This window comes from Oncorhynchus masou, chromosome 3 (genome assembly GCF_036934945.1).
Source record: "Oncorhynchus masou masou isolate Uvic2021 chromosome 3, UVic_Omas_1.1, whole genome shotgun sequence".
Lineage (NCBI taxonomy): Eukaryota > Metazoa > Chordata > Actinopteri > Salmoniformes > Salmonidae > Oncorhynchus > Oncorhynchus masou.
Genome location: NC_088214.1, coordinates 41,420,230 through 41,435,460, shown reverse-complemented (window position 1 = coordinate 41,435,460; position 15,231 = coordinate 41,420,230). Strand labels below are relative to the sequence as shown.

At 41.4% G+C, this 15,231-nt stretch overlaps 1 protein-coding gene across 1 annotated transcript in view; it reads right to left on the bottom strand.

The window, feature by feature from the left end:
- LOC135516909 (3',5'-cyclic-AMP phosphodiesterase 4B-like) overlaps window positions 1-15,231 on the bottom strand; it is a 123,393-nt gene that overhangs the window by 45,853 nt on the left and 62,309 nt on the right. Inside the window, exons 4-7 of the mRNA XM_064940980.1 lie at window positions 4,232-4,432; window positions 3,835-3,871; window positions 3,646-3,716; window positions 95-144 (exon numbers count right to left, since the gene is read on the bottom strand). Of these exons, the coding sequence (XP_064797052.1) occupies window positions 95-144; window positions 3,646-3,716; window positions 3,835-3,871; window positions 4,232-4,432 (359 nt within the window). The remainder of the gene's footprint in view (window positions 1-94; window positions 145-3,645; window positions 3,717-3,834; window positions 3,872-4,231; window positions 4,433-15,231) is intronic.

Genomic DNA, 15,231 nt, shown 5'->3' with positions numbered 1-15,231 from the left:
GTTATAGCAAGCCTAATAATGCATACTCATACTTTGAATGTGAACTCAGCGTAATGTGACTAAGGGGATTGGTTGAGTTTATCAAAGAGCTCACCTGACAGACAGACTCTGGTTACAGGAGACTGTGGGGCGGCCGGTGACCTCCTAAAAACACAGAAGAGAAACACTGGATATCAGTGCAGCACTGTACACACATACATGTGCATGGACAAATGCATACCTGCGAGGAAACACACACACACTTTGATGTACACACACACACAGGGGCAAAAAAGTATTTAGTCAGCCACCAATTGTGCAAGTTCTCCCACTTAAAAAGATGAGGCCTGTAATTTTCATCATAGGTACACTTCAACTATGACAGACAAAATTAGGGAAAAAAATCCAGAAAATCACATTGTAGGATTTTAATGAATTTATTTGCAAATTATGGTGGAAAATAAGTATTTTGTCACCTACAAACAAGCAAGATTTCTGGCTCTCACAGACCTGTAACTTATTCTTTAAGAGGCTCCTCTGTCCTCTACTCGTTACCTGTATTAATGGCACCTGTTTGAACTTATTAGTTTTGGTCATGTAGTGTAAAAATACACTACATAGTTCATGTAAGGAAATCAGTCAATTGAAATACATTTATTAGGCCCTAATCTATGGATTTCACATGACCAGGCAGGGGTGCAGCCATGGGTGGGCCTGGATCCCCACAAAAAGATTTATTACAGACAGAAATACTGTTTCATCAGCTAAATTCCGATGTACCAATTAAAAAATACAAGTTAAATGGGTTTCAAATCTCATTTTCAACTCTACTCATGGTAATGTCACAAAAAAGTTGGGTTACATAGAGAATATGCCCACTCTGGTATTGGCACATGCTCTCTAGCCAACAGCTCACAGATACAGTGCGGGTTGGCTCCTCTACATTATGAGATTATTATGGACAAAAGAGTGAGATTATTTTTATTTGTCAAATGGCAGCCAAGCATCGATCATCGTGCCACCAGAATAAGATCCTTGATATTTATTGGACATGAGCGTCAACCTCATCACCATGCACATTCACCACCCTGTGAAGTTCATCGTAATTTATTTAATCTGTTGCCTTATCTGCATGCTTTCCCGAGTCGAGGACCACACAATATGTCATCACGTTAATCCAAGTTCACGTCGGTATGATGGTTATGATATCAATATTTGTGCATAAAAGCGTTTCCGCCGCCATTTCTCGCATAATTCATTTTACACACAAAAAGATCCCACATTGTCGAGCATATTTTGTTTTGTCGACATTTGGAAAGGTTCCTGTAAAATTTGCTGTTTCCATCCAGCCTGTCGTGACATTTTTTTATCCGACATGTTCTTTACTCGCATAAAAAGGTTAGATGGAAACCTGGTTATTGATACACTGTGGGTCCATTGGCGGCTAAAGAAATGAGCGCATAGAACTCAGAGATCGCCTACAGGCCAACGCAGCAGTAGGCCTATAACCTCCATCATCAACGAAGTAAAATACATAAGCCAAAAGCCGACAAATAAAAAGTGGAAAATATCCTGATGGAAATTCTGGTTATTTCAATCACATTCATCTTTCTACAAATATATATATATATATATATATCATACATACACACATTTCAACACTTCATATCTATCCCCTTACCTCATTTAACTCCTTGGATTTCAATATTACAACTACAAAAGTACACATGCCCGGGAGCCATTCAAAGTAGCAAGTAATGTACAAATCAGAAATGGCTTGTATGCCACTTTCAGGAAGTATTCATACCCCTTGACTTATTCCACATTGTTGTGTTACAGTCTGAATTCAAAATGGATTGATCATCCATCTACACACAATACCCCATAATGACAAACTGAAAACATGGTTTTTAGACATTTTTGCAAATGTATTGAAAATTAAATACAGATCTCATTTACATAAGAATTCACACTCCTGAGTCAAAATCAATTTTGGCAGTGATTACAGCTGTGAGTCTTTCTGGGTAAGTCTCTAATAGCTTTGCACTTCTAGATTGTACACTATTTGCACATAATTTTTTTAATTCTTCAAGTTCTGTCAAGTTGGTTATTGATCATTTCTAGAAAGCCATTTTCAAGTCTTGCCATACATTTTCTAGCTGATTTAAGTCAAAACTGTAACTAGGCCACTCAAGAACATTCTATGTATTCTTGGTAAGCAACTCCAGTGTATATTTGGCTTTGTGTTTTAGGTTACTGTCCTACTGAAAGGTGAATTTGACTCCCAGGGTCTGTTGGAAAGCAGATTAAACCAGGTTTTCCTCTAGGATTTTGCCTGTGCTTAGCTCCATTCGGTTTCTTTTTATCCTAAAAAACTCACAAGTCCTTGCCAATGACAAACATACCCATAACATTATGCAGCCACCACCATGCTAGAAAATATTAAGAGTTACTCAGTGATTTGTTGTTTTGAATTAGTCAGTCAGAAACATAATGCTTTGGATTCAGGACAAAGTTAATTTATTTGCCACATTTTTTACAGTTTTACTTTAGTGCCTTATTGCAAACAGGATGCATGTTTTGGAATATTTTTTATTCTGTACAGGCTTCCGTCATTTAAGTTACTATTGTGGAGTAACTATAATGTTGTTGAGCCATCCTTAGTTTTCTCCTATCACAGCCATTCAACTCTAACTGTTATAAAGGTCCTTGTGAAATCCCTGAGCGGTTTCTGAATTAGGAAGCAACTGAATTAGGAAGGACGCCTGTGTCTTTGTAGTGAGTGGGTGTATTGATACACCATCCAAAGTGTAATTAATGACTTCACCATGTTCAAAGGGGTATCCAATGTCTGCTTTAAAAAAAAATGTTTTACCCATCTATCAATAGGTTCCCTTTTTTGTGAGGCATTGGAAAACCTCCCTGTTCTTTGTGGTTGAATCTGTATTTGAAATTCACGGCTTGACAGAGACCTTACAGAGAAATATATGTGTGGGGTACAGAGATGACGTAGTTATTCAAAAATCATGTTAAACACTATTATTGCTCACAGACTCCATGCAACTTATTATGTGACTTGTTAAGCAAATCTTGACTCCTGAACTTATTTAGGCTTGCCATAGAAAAGGGTTTGAATACTTACTGACTCAAACACATTTCAGCTTTAATTTTTAAACAATATTGAAAAATGTCTAAAAACATAATTCCACTTTGACATTATGGGGTATCGTGTGCAGGCCAGCGACACAAAATCTATTTAATCTATTTCAAGTTCAGGCTGTAAACAAACAGAAATGTGGAAAGATTCAAGGGTGCGAATACTTTCTGAAGGTGGTGTCTCAGTAAGAAATCATCAACTTGACATGAGTGCCACCTAGTGGTTGGTTGAAACCTCAGGTCAAACTCTCTCTCGTATATAATTCTCCAGCACACTGGTTACACCCACTGATATGTGTGTTCTTATGTTGCATTTACCCAGGGGTACATTTTTCAGTCCACCAACCACACTAAATTCATCAACCACAAAGACTTACCAAGTTTCAGACATAACACACCTTCTTTATTTCTTTGTGGAACTATATAAATGCATTGCATACAAATTCAATGTACATACTACATGCATGAGTTATTACATTTCAGACGGAAGCAAATTGTAGGTTCCCTTACTTATTGGAGGTGCATTGTACATTGGTCAAGGTGGTGAAGTTGTTCCTCACTGTGCGAAGACTGGCAAGAACCTTAAGCCAGAGAGCACGTCTAATGTTAAATCACATAATCATTCTGTAATAATCCATAATCATTCCAATCATTTTTTGTTTTTGTCAATGTAGACTCACAAATGGAGGAAACGTTTACCTGAGCAAAAGGAGTCACAATCAGGTCTTCCCCATGCCTGAAGGGAAACAAAGATAGAGCTATAATCAACCCTGGGGCCTAATGAATACATTTCAACTGACTGATTTCCTTATATAATATTACTATACTGAACAAAAATGTAAATGCAACATGCAACAATTTCAACAATTTTACTGAGTTACAGTTCATTTAAGAAAATCAGTCAATTGAAGTGCACTCATTAGGCCCTAGGGCTTTAATACAGAAATAAATACTCCACAGCAGTGTATATATGTATCCAATACGCATTACAATATTCCAAATCCTGCATTTGTACGAGTATTTGAAACGGAACTATATTAAAATACATATTTCACCCCAAGGAAAAAATCCAACACTACTTTAGAAGTGGACTCACAGTTCTCCAGCGACCGAGGAGTTGCGGGACAACTCGCGGGACTTGGGCGACAGGTCGTAGTCCGAGTCGGAGCGGTAGAGGAAGGACTCGCGGCGCTGCCCGTGGCCCCCCATGTTGGGGTGCAGGACCAGGCCGGAGCTCGGGGATGCCTGGGGGTCCGACGGGCTGCAGCACGCAGACGGGGAATTCTCCACATCGAAGCTGCAATAAGACACAGGAGAGAGAGAGAAAAAAACAGATGTCAGACTCACAGCGATGCACCTAGAATCGAGTGGTGAAGATCAGGGAAAAGGAGAGTAAGAATAGTCCACCCCAGAGTGGCAATTTGCCAGCAAACAGTGTAATCATAAGCAATGAAATATTGAATAGTGAAATCAGTAGAAAACCTAGACTGTGAAGCCATTGGGGTTTTAGGCTAGGTTTCTGTAAAGCACTGTGACAACTGGTGATGTAAAAACGGCTTTACAAAAGCAGTTGATTAATTGAATAGGTGACACAGTGACGTGAACTACTGTATGACAGGACCTGTACAGTTAAATGCTAAAATGTTTATTCTATACTACTGAGCCATTTACTTTATGTTCGTAGTCTTGTATTTTATTTCTTATTGTCGCATTGTTTGAGAAGGAACCTGCAAGTATACATTTCGTTGGACAGTGTATACCATGTGTATCCTGTACATAAGACTAATACAACTTGAAACCTGTACAGTAGGTGACAGAGATCATACAGTGATGCAGGAGAGGATTATCATTCACTGTCACTGAATTAACCAATCAGGTCATGACAAATAATGACTTAACCAATCGGGCCTGGACAAATATTTATTTTACCAAATCAGGCCATGACAAATGAGATTGACGGTAGTTTGATCAGATGAGTTGGCTGTGTTGTTCTATTGGGTCGGGGATCTTTTTACTACTTCAGCATCCTTGTTGGGCCTATATATGTCTTATCAGTGAGGGTCTGAGAGACGTAGACCGTATTATACTATTTCATTCGATGTTCCGAGGATTCATTTGGGGGGACTGGGGAGGCAGATACATTGTGGGGATTGCCCCTTGCGACTGGACGTAATCGGCGTTGAGCACAACACAGAGAAAATTAATCCGCACACCAAATTTTGCTGCACAGAGCTAAGGCAGCAATGCCTTGTGTGTGTGTGTGTGATGCAGACGACACACGATTGGCTCATAAGCTGATGACAGATAATAAACGGATTTCCTCTACTGATGACGCCAAACATTACAAAGTGCTAAAGAGGTCAAGAGGTGAGCAGCCAAGGCAGGTGAGCAGAGCAGATGCTAGATAGAATATCCTGCTCAGAGGGAGGGATACAAACAGAGGTGTACAAACAGAGAAAAGGCACCAACTAAGTGGATGTGTGTGTGTGTGTACAAACAGAGATAAGGCACCAACTAAGTGGATGTGTGTGTGTGTGTGTGTGTGCCTATTCATTTATATTTGAAACATGCACACTCCAAATCCAACATGCACCAAGCCACTACCCAAAAATGCTTTGTTGCCCTCTCCACAGTTAATATCAAACCATACCACAGCATGACCTTAGGGTGCTACTAATGTATAGTCCACAGAACACTCTCTAATTCCCCAACAGCGGAACACACTACTGTACTACTTCATATAAAGCCTCACAGTTTAGCCTCTAGTGGCCTTATGACTCCAGGTTCCGTATTCACAAAGCCTCTCAGGGTAAGAGTGCTGATCTAGGGTCAGTTTAGCCTTTTAGATTATAATTATATGGACAGAAGGGACCAGATCCTAGATTCAGCACTCCTATTATGAGACGCTTGGGAATACTGACCCAACCTTTGACATCTATTTCCTCTCTACCACTCAGACTGCCTGGTAAATCAGTGCAGATCCTTAATGAAATTACACTGTTCCCATTTTAATATTTGCCCAGCAGCATTTACCCCCACTGTAATCCCTACGTGTAGGATTATCCCAGAACATATCTCCATATCCCACTGAGGCATTTCCTACTCCCACACCTCCCAGCGACCATGAGAGAGATCAGATTGACATAATGGATGGCAAATACAAGCGTAGGAACACACACACACACACACACACACACACACACACTTAATCTTACACTGAACCACGCCATGTTAGTAAAGTACATCATCTGTAAATGTGTATTCAAAGTTATCATATTGCATTGCAAACACACAGCGGAATGCACCACCAAAGTAGCAAGGTCTTTGCAAATCATTATTGTGCAAGGGCAGTCCTATCTGAAATTACTTACTGTACAATAAGTAAATGTTGAAACACAGCCATTCCACAATCATACACAGGTATTTATGAAAATACTGCAACCTACCAAAAAAAGGTTTTAAAAAACGAATCAAGAAGAGTCACCTGTGAGTGGTGGAGGGGGAGCGACTCCTGACCGCCTCTTCACAAAAGTCAAAGTGCACCCTGCCCCTGTGACAGATCGGTGACCTGGTGTACATCATCTCCCCTGCACCTCCTCTCTCCTTCCTCCTCCGGATGGACATTTTGATTTCTCCTTTCTTTAATCAAGTTATCAAACACACTCAGAGCACACACACCCCTCCTCTGATCTGATAGACACCACACTGACACTACGCTCTGCTCGCGCACACGCACAATATCCCTGAACAGAGGCCAACAGTGCGATGGCACAGGATTGGCTTGGCTGAGGGTAGAGCTGGGCTGGACTAAATGGAATGGATTGTCTCTCTCTGTCTTTTTCTGTTCCTGTAGTATGGCCAGTCATCTGACTCTTGGATGTCAGAAGGTGAATTCACCAATTTGTAAGTCGCTCTGGATAAGAGCGTCTGCTAAATGACTTAAATGTAATGTAATGTAAATGTTCCACTCTGTCTGTCTAAGGGGGGACATTACAAGATGATTGGTATCATGAGCAAGACAGAGAGTGATTGAAAGAGAGAGCGAGAGAGAGAATAAGTGAGAGAATAAAGAATAAAAGGACAGCACAGTCACCAGAGGGCGACCTTCACCATGTAAAAATGTTTTGGCTGCGAGGTTAATTAAATGTCTGATATTGCTTATAGTGGACTTCAGGAAAACATCAAAACCATGGGTAGCATGTGAACACTCTGCCTGATGCCGAAGTTCGATGTCATGCTTCCACCAGCACTTTGAAGCGATCAGTACAGTACTGATCACAAGAGCATGATGACGCTAGCTTGTGCGCCCGTATGCAAATGTCTCAGACGACGACTAGCAATACTATTACTCGTCTTAAAGTGGAACCGACAGTGTTTTAACTACTTTGCAGATATGAAACAAACAGGCAATCATAATATCTGTGAAAAATACCAAATACCCAGTTTATGCTAAAATGCTAACTTTAAAGATATTGTAACGACCCTGGGTTTAAAAGCGCGGAAAGGTCGAGGGTTTGAGACCTGCTCCCTGCTGTTTCATTACAATATTTTAAAAATGGGTTCTATTTGACTCAGAATTCCATGACGTAGAATAACGGCATTGTAGTCAGAATAAATCGATGTAGTTCAATGCATGATTAATATAGCTAATTCACCAATACATTTCTTGGTAGTCCAACAAATATTGCTATCAAGTTGTAAATCCCAGACGGCCTGATACATTGTTTGCTGCCTCTAGGCAGCCATTCGGGATGCACGGTTTCAGTTTCAATATTTTCGACAAAAAGACGAACGTAATGAAGGCTGGGAATGTCAATACAATCAAACTAGCAAGGGCAATGACCACAAGGCAGTCATAATGTGGCTAATAGGCTAGTGTATCTATTTATGTAGCAAGCTAAAAACACAGAGCCTAACGTTACCTAGCTAGCTAGCTGCTGGGAGGATGTCAAATCATTGGATGAGTGGGTGAGTGGCCAACTTTACCCCCCCATATTGTTTTTCGGTGGCTACAGCTAGAGATGCAGGTGTCATTTGGTTAGCTAGCAAGAAATGTGAATCACTTTGATAGCTAGCTATGCTAAACTTTAACGGCTATTCACAGTTAGCATAAGTTGGAAGTTTACATACACCTTAGCCAAATACATTTAAACTCAGTTTTTCCACAATTCCTGACATTTAATCCGAGTAAAAATTCCCTGTCTTAGGTCAGTTAAGATCATCACTTTATTTTAAGAATGTGAAATATCAGTATAATAGTATTTTTTTTCATCACATTCCCAGTGGGTCAGAAGTTTAAATACACTCAATTAGTATTTGGTAGCATTGCCTTAATAAAATAAAAAACTTGGGTCAAACGGTTCGGGTAGCCTTCCACAAGCTTCCAACAATAAGTTGGGTGAATTTTGGCCCATTCCTCCCGACAGAGCTGGTGTAACCGAGTCAGGTTTGTAGGCCTCCTTGCTCGCACACTTTCTCAGTTCTGCCCACAAATTTTCTATAGAATTGAGGTCAGGGCTTTGTGATGGCCACTCCAATATCTTGACTTTGTTGTCCTTAAGCCATTTCGCCACAACTTTGGAAGTATGCTTGGGGTCATTGTCCATTTGGAAGACCCATTTGCAACCAAACTTTAACTTCCTGATTGAGGTCTTCAGATGTTGCTTCAATATATACACACATACTTTTCTTTCCTCATGATGCCATCTATTTTGTGAAGTGCACCAGTCCCTCCTGCAGCAAAGCACCCCCACAACATGATTCTGTCACCACCGTGCTTCACGGTTGGGATGGCGTTCTTTGGCTTGCAAGCCTCCCCCTATTTCCTCCAAACATAATGATGGTCATTATGGCCAAACAGTTCTATTTTTGTTTCATCAGACCAGAGGACATAACTCCAAAAGTATGATCTTTGTCCCCATGTGCAGTTGCAAACCGTAGTCTGGCTTTTTTTATGGCGGTTTTGGAGCAGTGGCTTCTTCCTTGTTGAGCGGCCTTTCAGGATATGTCGATATAGGACTCGTTTTACTGTGGATATAGATACTTTTGTACCCGTTTCTTCCAGCATCTTCACAAGGTCCTTTGCTGTTGTTCTGGGATTGATTTGCACTTTTTGCACAAAAGTACGTGCATCTCTAGGTTTTTCCAAGATGGCGTAGCAGTACAGACGTTGTTTGTCGTTCTCCTGTGTAAATTTTGTATTTGCCTTTTTTGTATATATTTCAACATATTTTCAAATTAAATATCCCTTCCAGCAACACGCCTCACCAAATGTGATATGCTATTTTTAGATCTAGCCATCAGAAGCTAACCAGCTAATTAGTTAGTAGCTAGTTCGTCATTGTTAGCCACTGCTAGCGGCCTTTACCTTTAGCACAGACACCAGCCGCTTTTAGCCTGGATAATACTTGCCAGCCTGCACAGCGTGTTATCAACCCTGTGCATATCAGACTGTTTTTCTCCACTACAACACCGGATTCCTGCCGTAAGCCCTAGACCACTACTCCTGATCTTCACAGCTAGGTAACAGAGTGGCCCAGCCCCAAAGCCAGCCTTGAGCCCATATTCCGACCTGCTCAGTAGACCCTATGATCACCTGCTACACAGCTGATGCCTCCCGGACTCTTCACTAACACGACTAGAATCCACAACACCACCGGATTCTTGCCGTAAGCTCTGGACCTTTGCATCGGATCATCGCTGCTAGCTAGCTGCTCCCGAGTGGCTATAGCCCTTGTCCCAAAGCTAGCACCAGTTAGCCGCGAGCCAGGCGCATCTCCCCCTAGTCCAACTCAACATGCCTCAGAGACCTCTTTTGTCCCACCTCCCACACATGCAGTGACCTCACCCAGCATAACTAGTGCGTCTAGAGATGCAACCTCTTATCGTCACTCAATGCCTAGGTTTACCTCCACTGTACCACTACCATACCCCTGTCTGTACATTATGCCCTGAATCTATCCTACCACACCCAGAAAACTTCTCCTTTTATTCTCTGTCCCAAACACACCAGTTTTGATAGCCTTTAGCTGTACCCTCATCCTACTCCTCCTCTGTTCCTCGGGTGATGTGGAGGTTAACCCAGACCCTGCGTCTCCCCAGGCACTCTCATTTGTTGACTTCTGTAACCGTAAAAGCCTTGGTTTCATGCATGTTAACATCAGAAGCCTTCTCCCTAAGGTTGTCTTACTCACTGCTTTAGCACACTCCGCCAACCCTGATGTCCATTGCATGTCTGAATCCTGGCTTAGGAAGGCCACCCCCCAAAAAAATTCCATCCCCAACTACAACATTTTCCACCAAGATAGAACTGCTAAAGGGGGAGGAGTTAGTCTGCAAAGTTCTGTTATACTTTTCAGGTCTATGCCCACACAGTTCGAGCTTCTAATTAAAAAAATAAATCTCCCCAGAAATATGTCTCTCACTGTTGGCGCCTGACCCCCTCAGCTCCCAGCTGTGCCCTGGACACCATATGTGAATTGATTGCCCCCCATCTGCAGAGTTCGTTCTGTTAGGTAACCTAATCTGGGATATGCTTAACACCCTGGCAGTACTACAATCTAAGCTAGATGCCCTCAATCTCACACAACTGATCAAGGAGCCCACCAGGTACAACCCTAAATCCGTAAACATGGGCACCCTCATAGATATCCTGACCAACTTGCCCTCCAGATGCACCTCTGCTGTTTTCAATCAGGATCTCAATGATTACTGCCTCATTGCCCGCATCCGCTATGGGTCCGCGGTCAAACGACCACTCCTCATCACTGTCAAATGCTCCCTAAAACACTTCTGCGAGCAGGCCTTTCTAATTGAACTGGCCCGGGTATCCTAAAAGGATATTGGCCTCATTCCGTCAGTAGAGGATGCCCGATTGTTCTTTTAAAAGTAATTTCCTCACAATCTTAAATAAGCATGCCCCTTTCAAAAAAATGTAGAACTAAGAACAGATATAGCCCTTGGTTCACTCCAGACTTGACTGCCCTTGACCAGCACAAAAACATCCTGTGGCGCACTGAACTAGCTTCGAATACTCCCCGCGATATGCAACTTTTCAGGGAAGTCAGGAACCAAAGACTAGCTTTTTCAAACAGAAATTTGCATCCTCTAGCTCTCACTCCAAAAGAGGGAAACTAAAGTCCATGGAGAATAAGAGCACCTCCTCCCAGCTGCCCACTGAACTGAGGCTAGGAAACACCGATAAATCCACGATAATCGAGAATTTCAATAAGCATTTCTCTACGGCTGGCCATGCTTTCCCCCTGGCTACCCCAACACCGGCCAACAGCTCCGTACCCCCCACAGCTACTTTCCCAAGACTCCCCAGCTTCTCCTTCACCCAAATCCAGAAAACAGATGTTCTGAAAGAGCTGCAAAACCTGGACCCATACAAATTAGCTGGGTTGGATAATCTGAACCCTCTTTCTAAAATTATCCGCCGCCATGGTTGCAACCCCTATTACCAGTCTGTCCAACCTCTCTTTCGTATCGTCTGAGATCCCTAAAGATTGGAAAGCTGCCGCAGTCATCCCCCTCTTCAAAAGGGAGTGACACTCTAGACCCAAACTGTTACAGACCTATATCCATCCTGCCCTGCCTTTCTACAATCTTCCAAAGCCAAGTTAACAAACAGATCACTGACCATTTCGAATCCCACCATACCTATGCTGTGCAATCCGGTTTCCGAGCTGGTCACGGGTGCACCTCAGCCACGCTCAAGGTACTAAATTATATCATAACCGCCATCGATAAAAACACTGTACTGTGCAGCTGTCTTCATCGACCTGGCCAAGGCTTTCGAACTCTGTCAATCATCGCATTCTTATGGGCAGACTCAACAGCCTTGGTTTCTCAAATGACTGCCTTGCCTGGTTCACAAACTACTTCTCTAATAGAATTCAGTATGTCAAATCGGAGGGCATGTTGTCCAGACCTCTGGCAGTCTCTTATGGGGGTACCACAGGGTTCAATTCTCAGGGCAGACTCTTTTCTATGTATATATCAACGATATCGCTCTTGCTGCTGGTGATTCCCTGATCCACCTCTACGCAGAAGACACCATTCTGTATACATCTGGCCCTCCAATCGCGCTTCAATGCCATAAAAACACTCCTTCCGTGGCCTCCAACTGTTCTTAAAACGCTCGTAAAACTAAAATGCATGCTTTTCAACCGATCGCTGCCCGCATCTGCCTGCCCGACTAGCATCACTACTCTGGACGGTTCTGACTTAGAATATGTGGACAACTACAAATACCTAGGGGTCTGGCTAGACTGTAAACTCTCCTTCCAGACTTATATTAAATCTCCAATCCAAAATTAAAATAAACTGTAAAACTGACTATCCTACCGATCCTCGCCTTTGGCGGTGTCATTTACAAAATAGCCTCCAACACTCTACTCAGCAAACTGGATGCGGTCTATCACAGTGCCATTTGTTGTCACCAAAGCCCCATATACCACCCACCACTGCGACCTGTATGCTCTCGTAGGCTGGTCCTCGCTACATATTCGTCGCCAGATCCACTGGCTAATGGTCATCTATAAGTCTTTGCTAGGTAAAGCTCTGCCTTATCTCAGCACACTCCAGAAGGTATATCTCACTGGTCATCCCCAAAGCCAACACCTTTGGCCGCCTTTCCTTCCAGTTCTCTGCTGCCAATGACTGGAACGAATTGCACAAATCACTGAAGTTGGATACTTATATCTCCCTCACTAACTTTAAGCATCAGCTATCTGAGCAGCTTACCAATCGCTGCAGCTGTACAGAGCCCATCTGTAAATAGCCCATCCAATCTACCTACCACATCCCAATATTGTTTTTATTTACTTTTTTGATCTATTGCACACCAGTATTTCTACTTGCACATCATCATCTGCACATCTATCACTCCAGTGTTTAATTTGCTAAATTGTAATAAATTCGTTACTCTGGCCTCTTTATTGCCTTACCTCCTCACGCCATTTGCACATACTGTATATAGACATTTTCTATTGTGTTAATGACTGGACATTTGTTTATTCCATGTGTAACTCTGTTGTTGTATGTGTCGCACTGCTTTGCTTTATCTTGGCCAGGTCGCAGTTGTAAATGAGAACTTGCTCTCAACTATCCTACCTGGTTAAAATAAGGTGAAATTAAAAATAAAATAAAGGAGAGAACGCGTCTCCGTCCTGAGCGGTATGACGGCTGCGTGGTCCCATGGTGTTTATACTTGCGTACAGATGAACAAGGCATTTGGAAATTGCTCCCAAGGTTGAACGACTTGTGGGTGTCTACAATTTTTTTTCTGATGTCTTGGCTGATTTCTTTTGATTTTCCCATGATGTCAAACCAAGTGGCACTGAGTTTGAAGGTAGGCCTTGAAATACATCCACAGGTACACCTCCAATTGACTCAAATGACATCATTTTCTGGAATTTTCCAATCAGTTTACATACACTAAGTTGACTGTGCCTTTGAACTTCTGACCCCCTAGAATTGTGATACAGTGAATGTTAAGTGAAATAATCTGTCTAAACAATTGTTGGAGAAATTACTTGTGTCATGCACAAAGTAGTTGTCCTAACAGACTTGCCAAAAGTATAGTTTGTTAACAAGAAATGTGTGGAGTGGTTGAAAAACAGGTTTTAATGACTCCAACCTAAGTGTATGTAAACTTCCGACTTCAACTGTATATACAGGGTCAGTTTCACTACCATATTTACAATGTGCAGGGACACTGGAGTGATCGAGGTACAGTGCATTCGGAAAGTACTCAGACCCCCTAGACTTTTTCCACATTTTGCTACATTACAGCCTTATAAAAATGTATTAAATATACATTTTTGCCCCCCTCAATCTACACACAATACCCCATTATGACAAAGGAAAAACATGTTTAGAAATGTTTGCAACATTTAAAAAAATTGAATATCACATTTACATAAGTATTCAGACCCTTTATATACCAGTTCCTGGAAAATATAAACTGAAACCATGACCTCTGTGACCTGGTCTACAAATCATGTAGGTTTGCTTATTAACATGCTCTTCTTCTCAGTTCAAGCGTTCACCAGGGGTGACATACTCTGGAAACAACAACACCCACAGTATTTTGTTCAGTATTTAATTTTTTTAAAGAATGATTACAGACATGTTAATAAGCAAACCTATATTATTTGTAGGCTAAGTCAGAGTTGTAATGACTCCAACCTAAATGTATGTAAACTTCCAACTTCAACTGTACTTGGGCAGGCAGGCAGACAAATTCCCATTTAGTTGTCAAAACGTGGGTTGGGACAAGCATGCATTGGCAGGCAAGCTGCAGAAGGGCGAGCAGGCTACTATTCCCCATAGTTTATTAGTACAATTTTGACTGCCAACTAGAAGCTGAAAAAGTTTGAGAAGCTTTCTACCGTTTCCTCATTAGATTTTAGCTCATCTTGTTCTGGTTAACAGTTGTTGATCTTTTTGTTGATGTTGTATTTAGGCAACTGAGGGAGACATATCCTACCTCTTCATGTTTGTTCGATCAATAGGACTCTTAAGTTCCCAAATGTAAGTGGTGTATTTTGTGGCTTTTGGCGAATGCTTTCTAATGATCTAAAGTTGCGCTGTTGCTACTACCTGTAAACACATAGTCCAATTCAAAGTGAATGATGGCAGGCCCATGTGGAAAATTGCTTATTTGCATATAGGCCTACTGTGTAGCACTGATTGGCTGTGGCACACGGTTTGTGTAGAGTCCGGTCCTGGACAAGACTGACACGTTTTAATTAGGTTTTATTTACCGCGGTGTCGATTAAGTGTTCAAACGCTTTCCCACTCTATATTGCTATATCATTTTCACAATGCCTTACTATACTCCACTCAAAATCATTCTATAAAAGTATAAAAATGTGAAAGTGCTCGCTTTTCATAAAATGTAAAAAAAAAAAATATATATATAATAATAATAATAATAATAATAATAATAATAATAATAATAATAATAATAATAATAATAATAATAATATTCTTCCTGGAGGTGTATATGAACAGATTTGAATAAGATTTCATGTTGCTAAAATGCTCTCAGTTCCACATTAATTCATATTAATAGTGTCTGATATACTT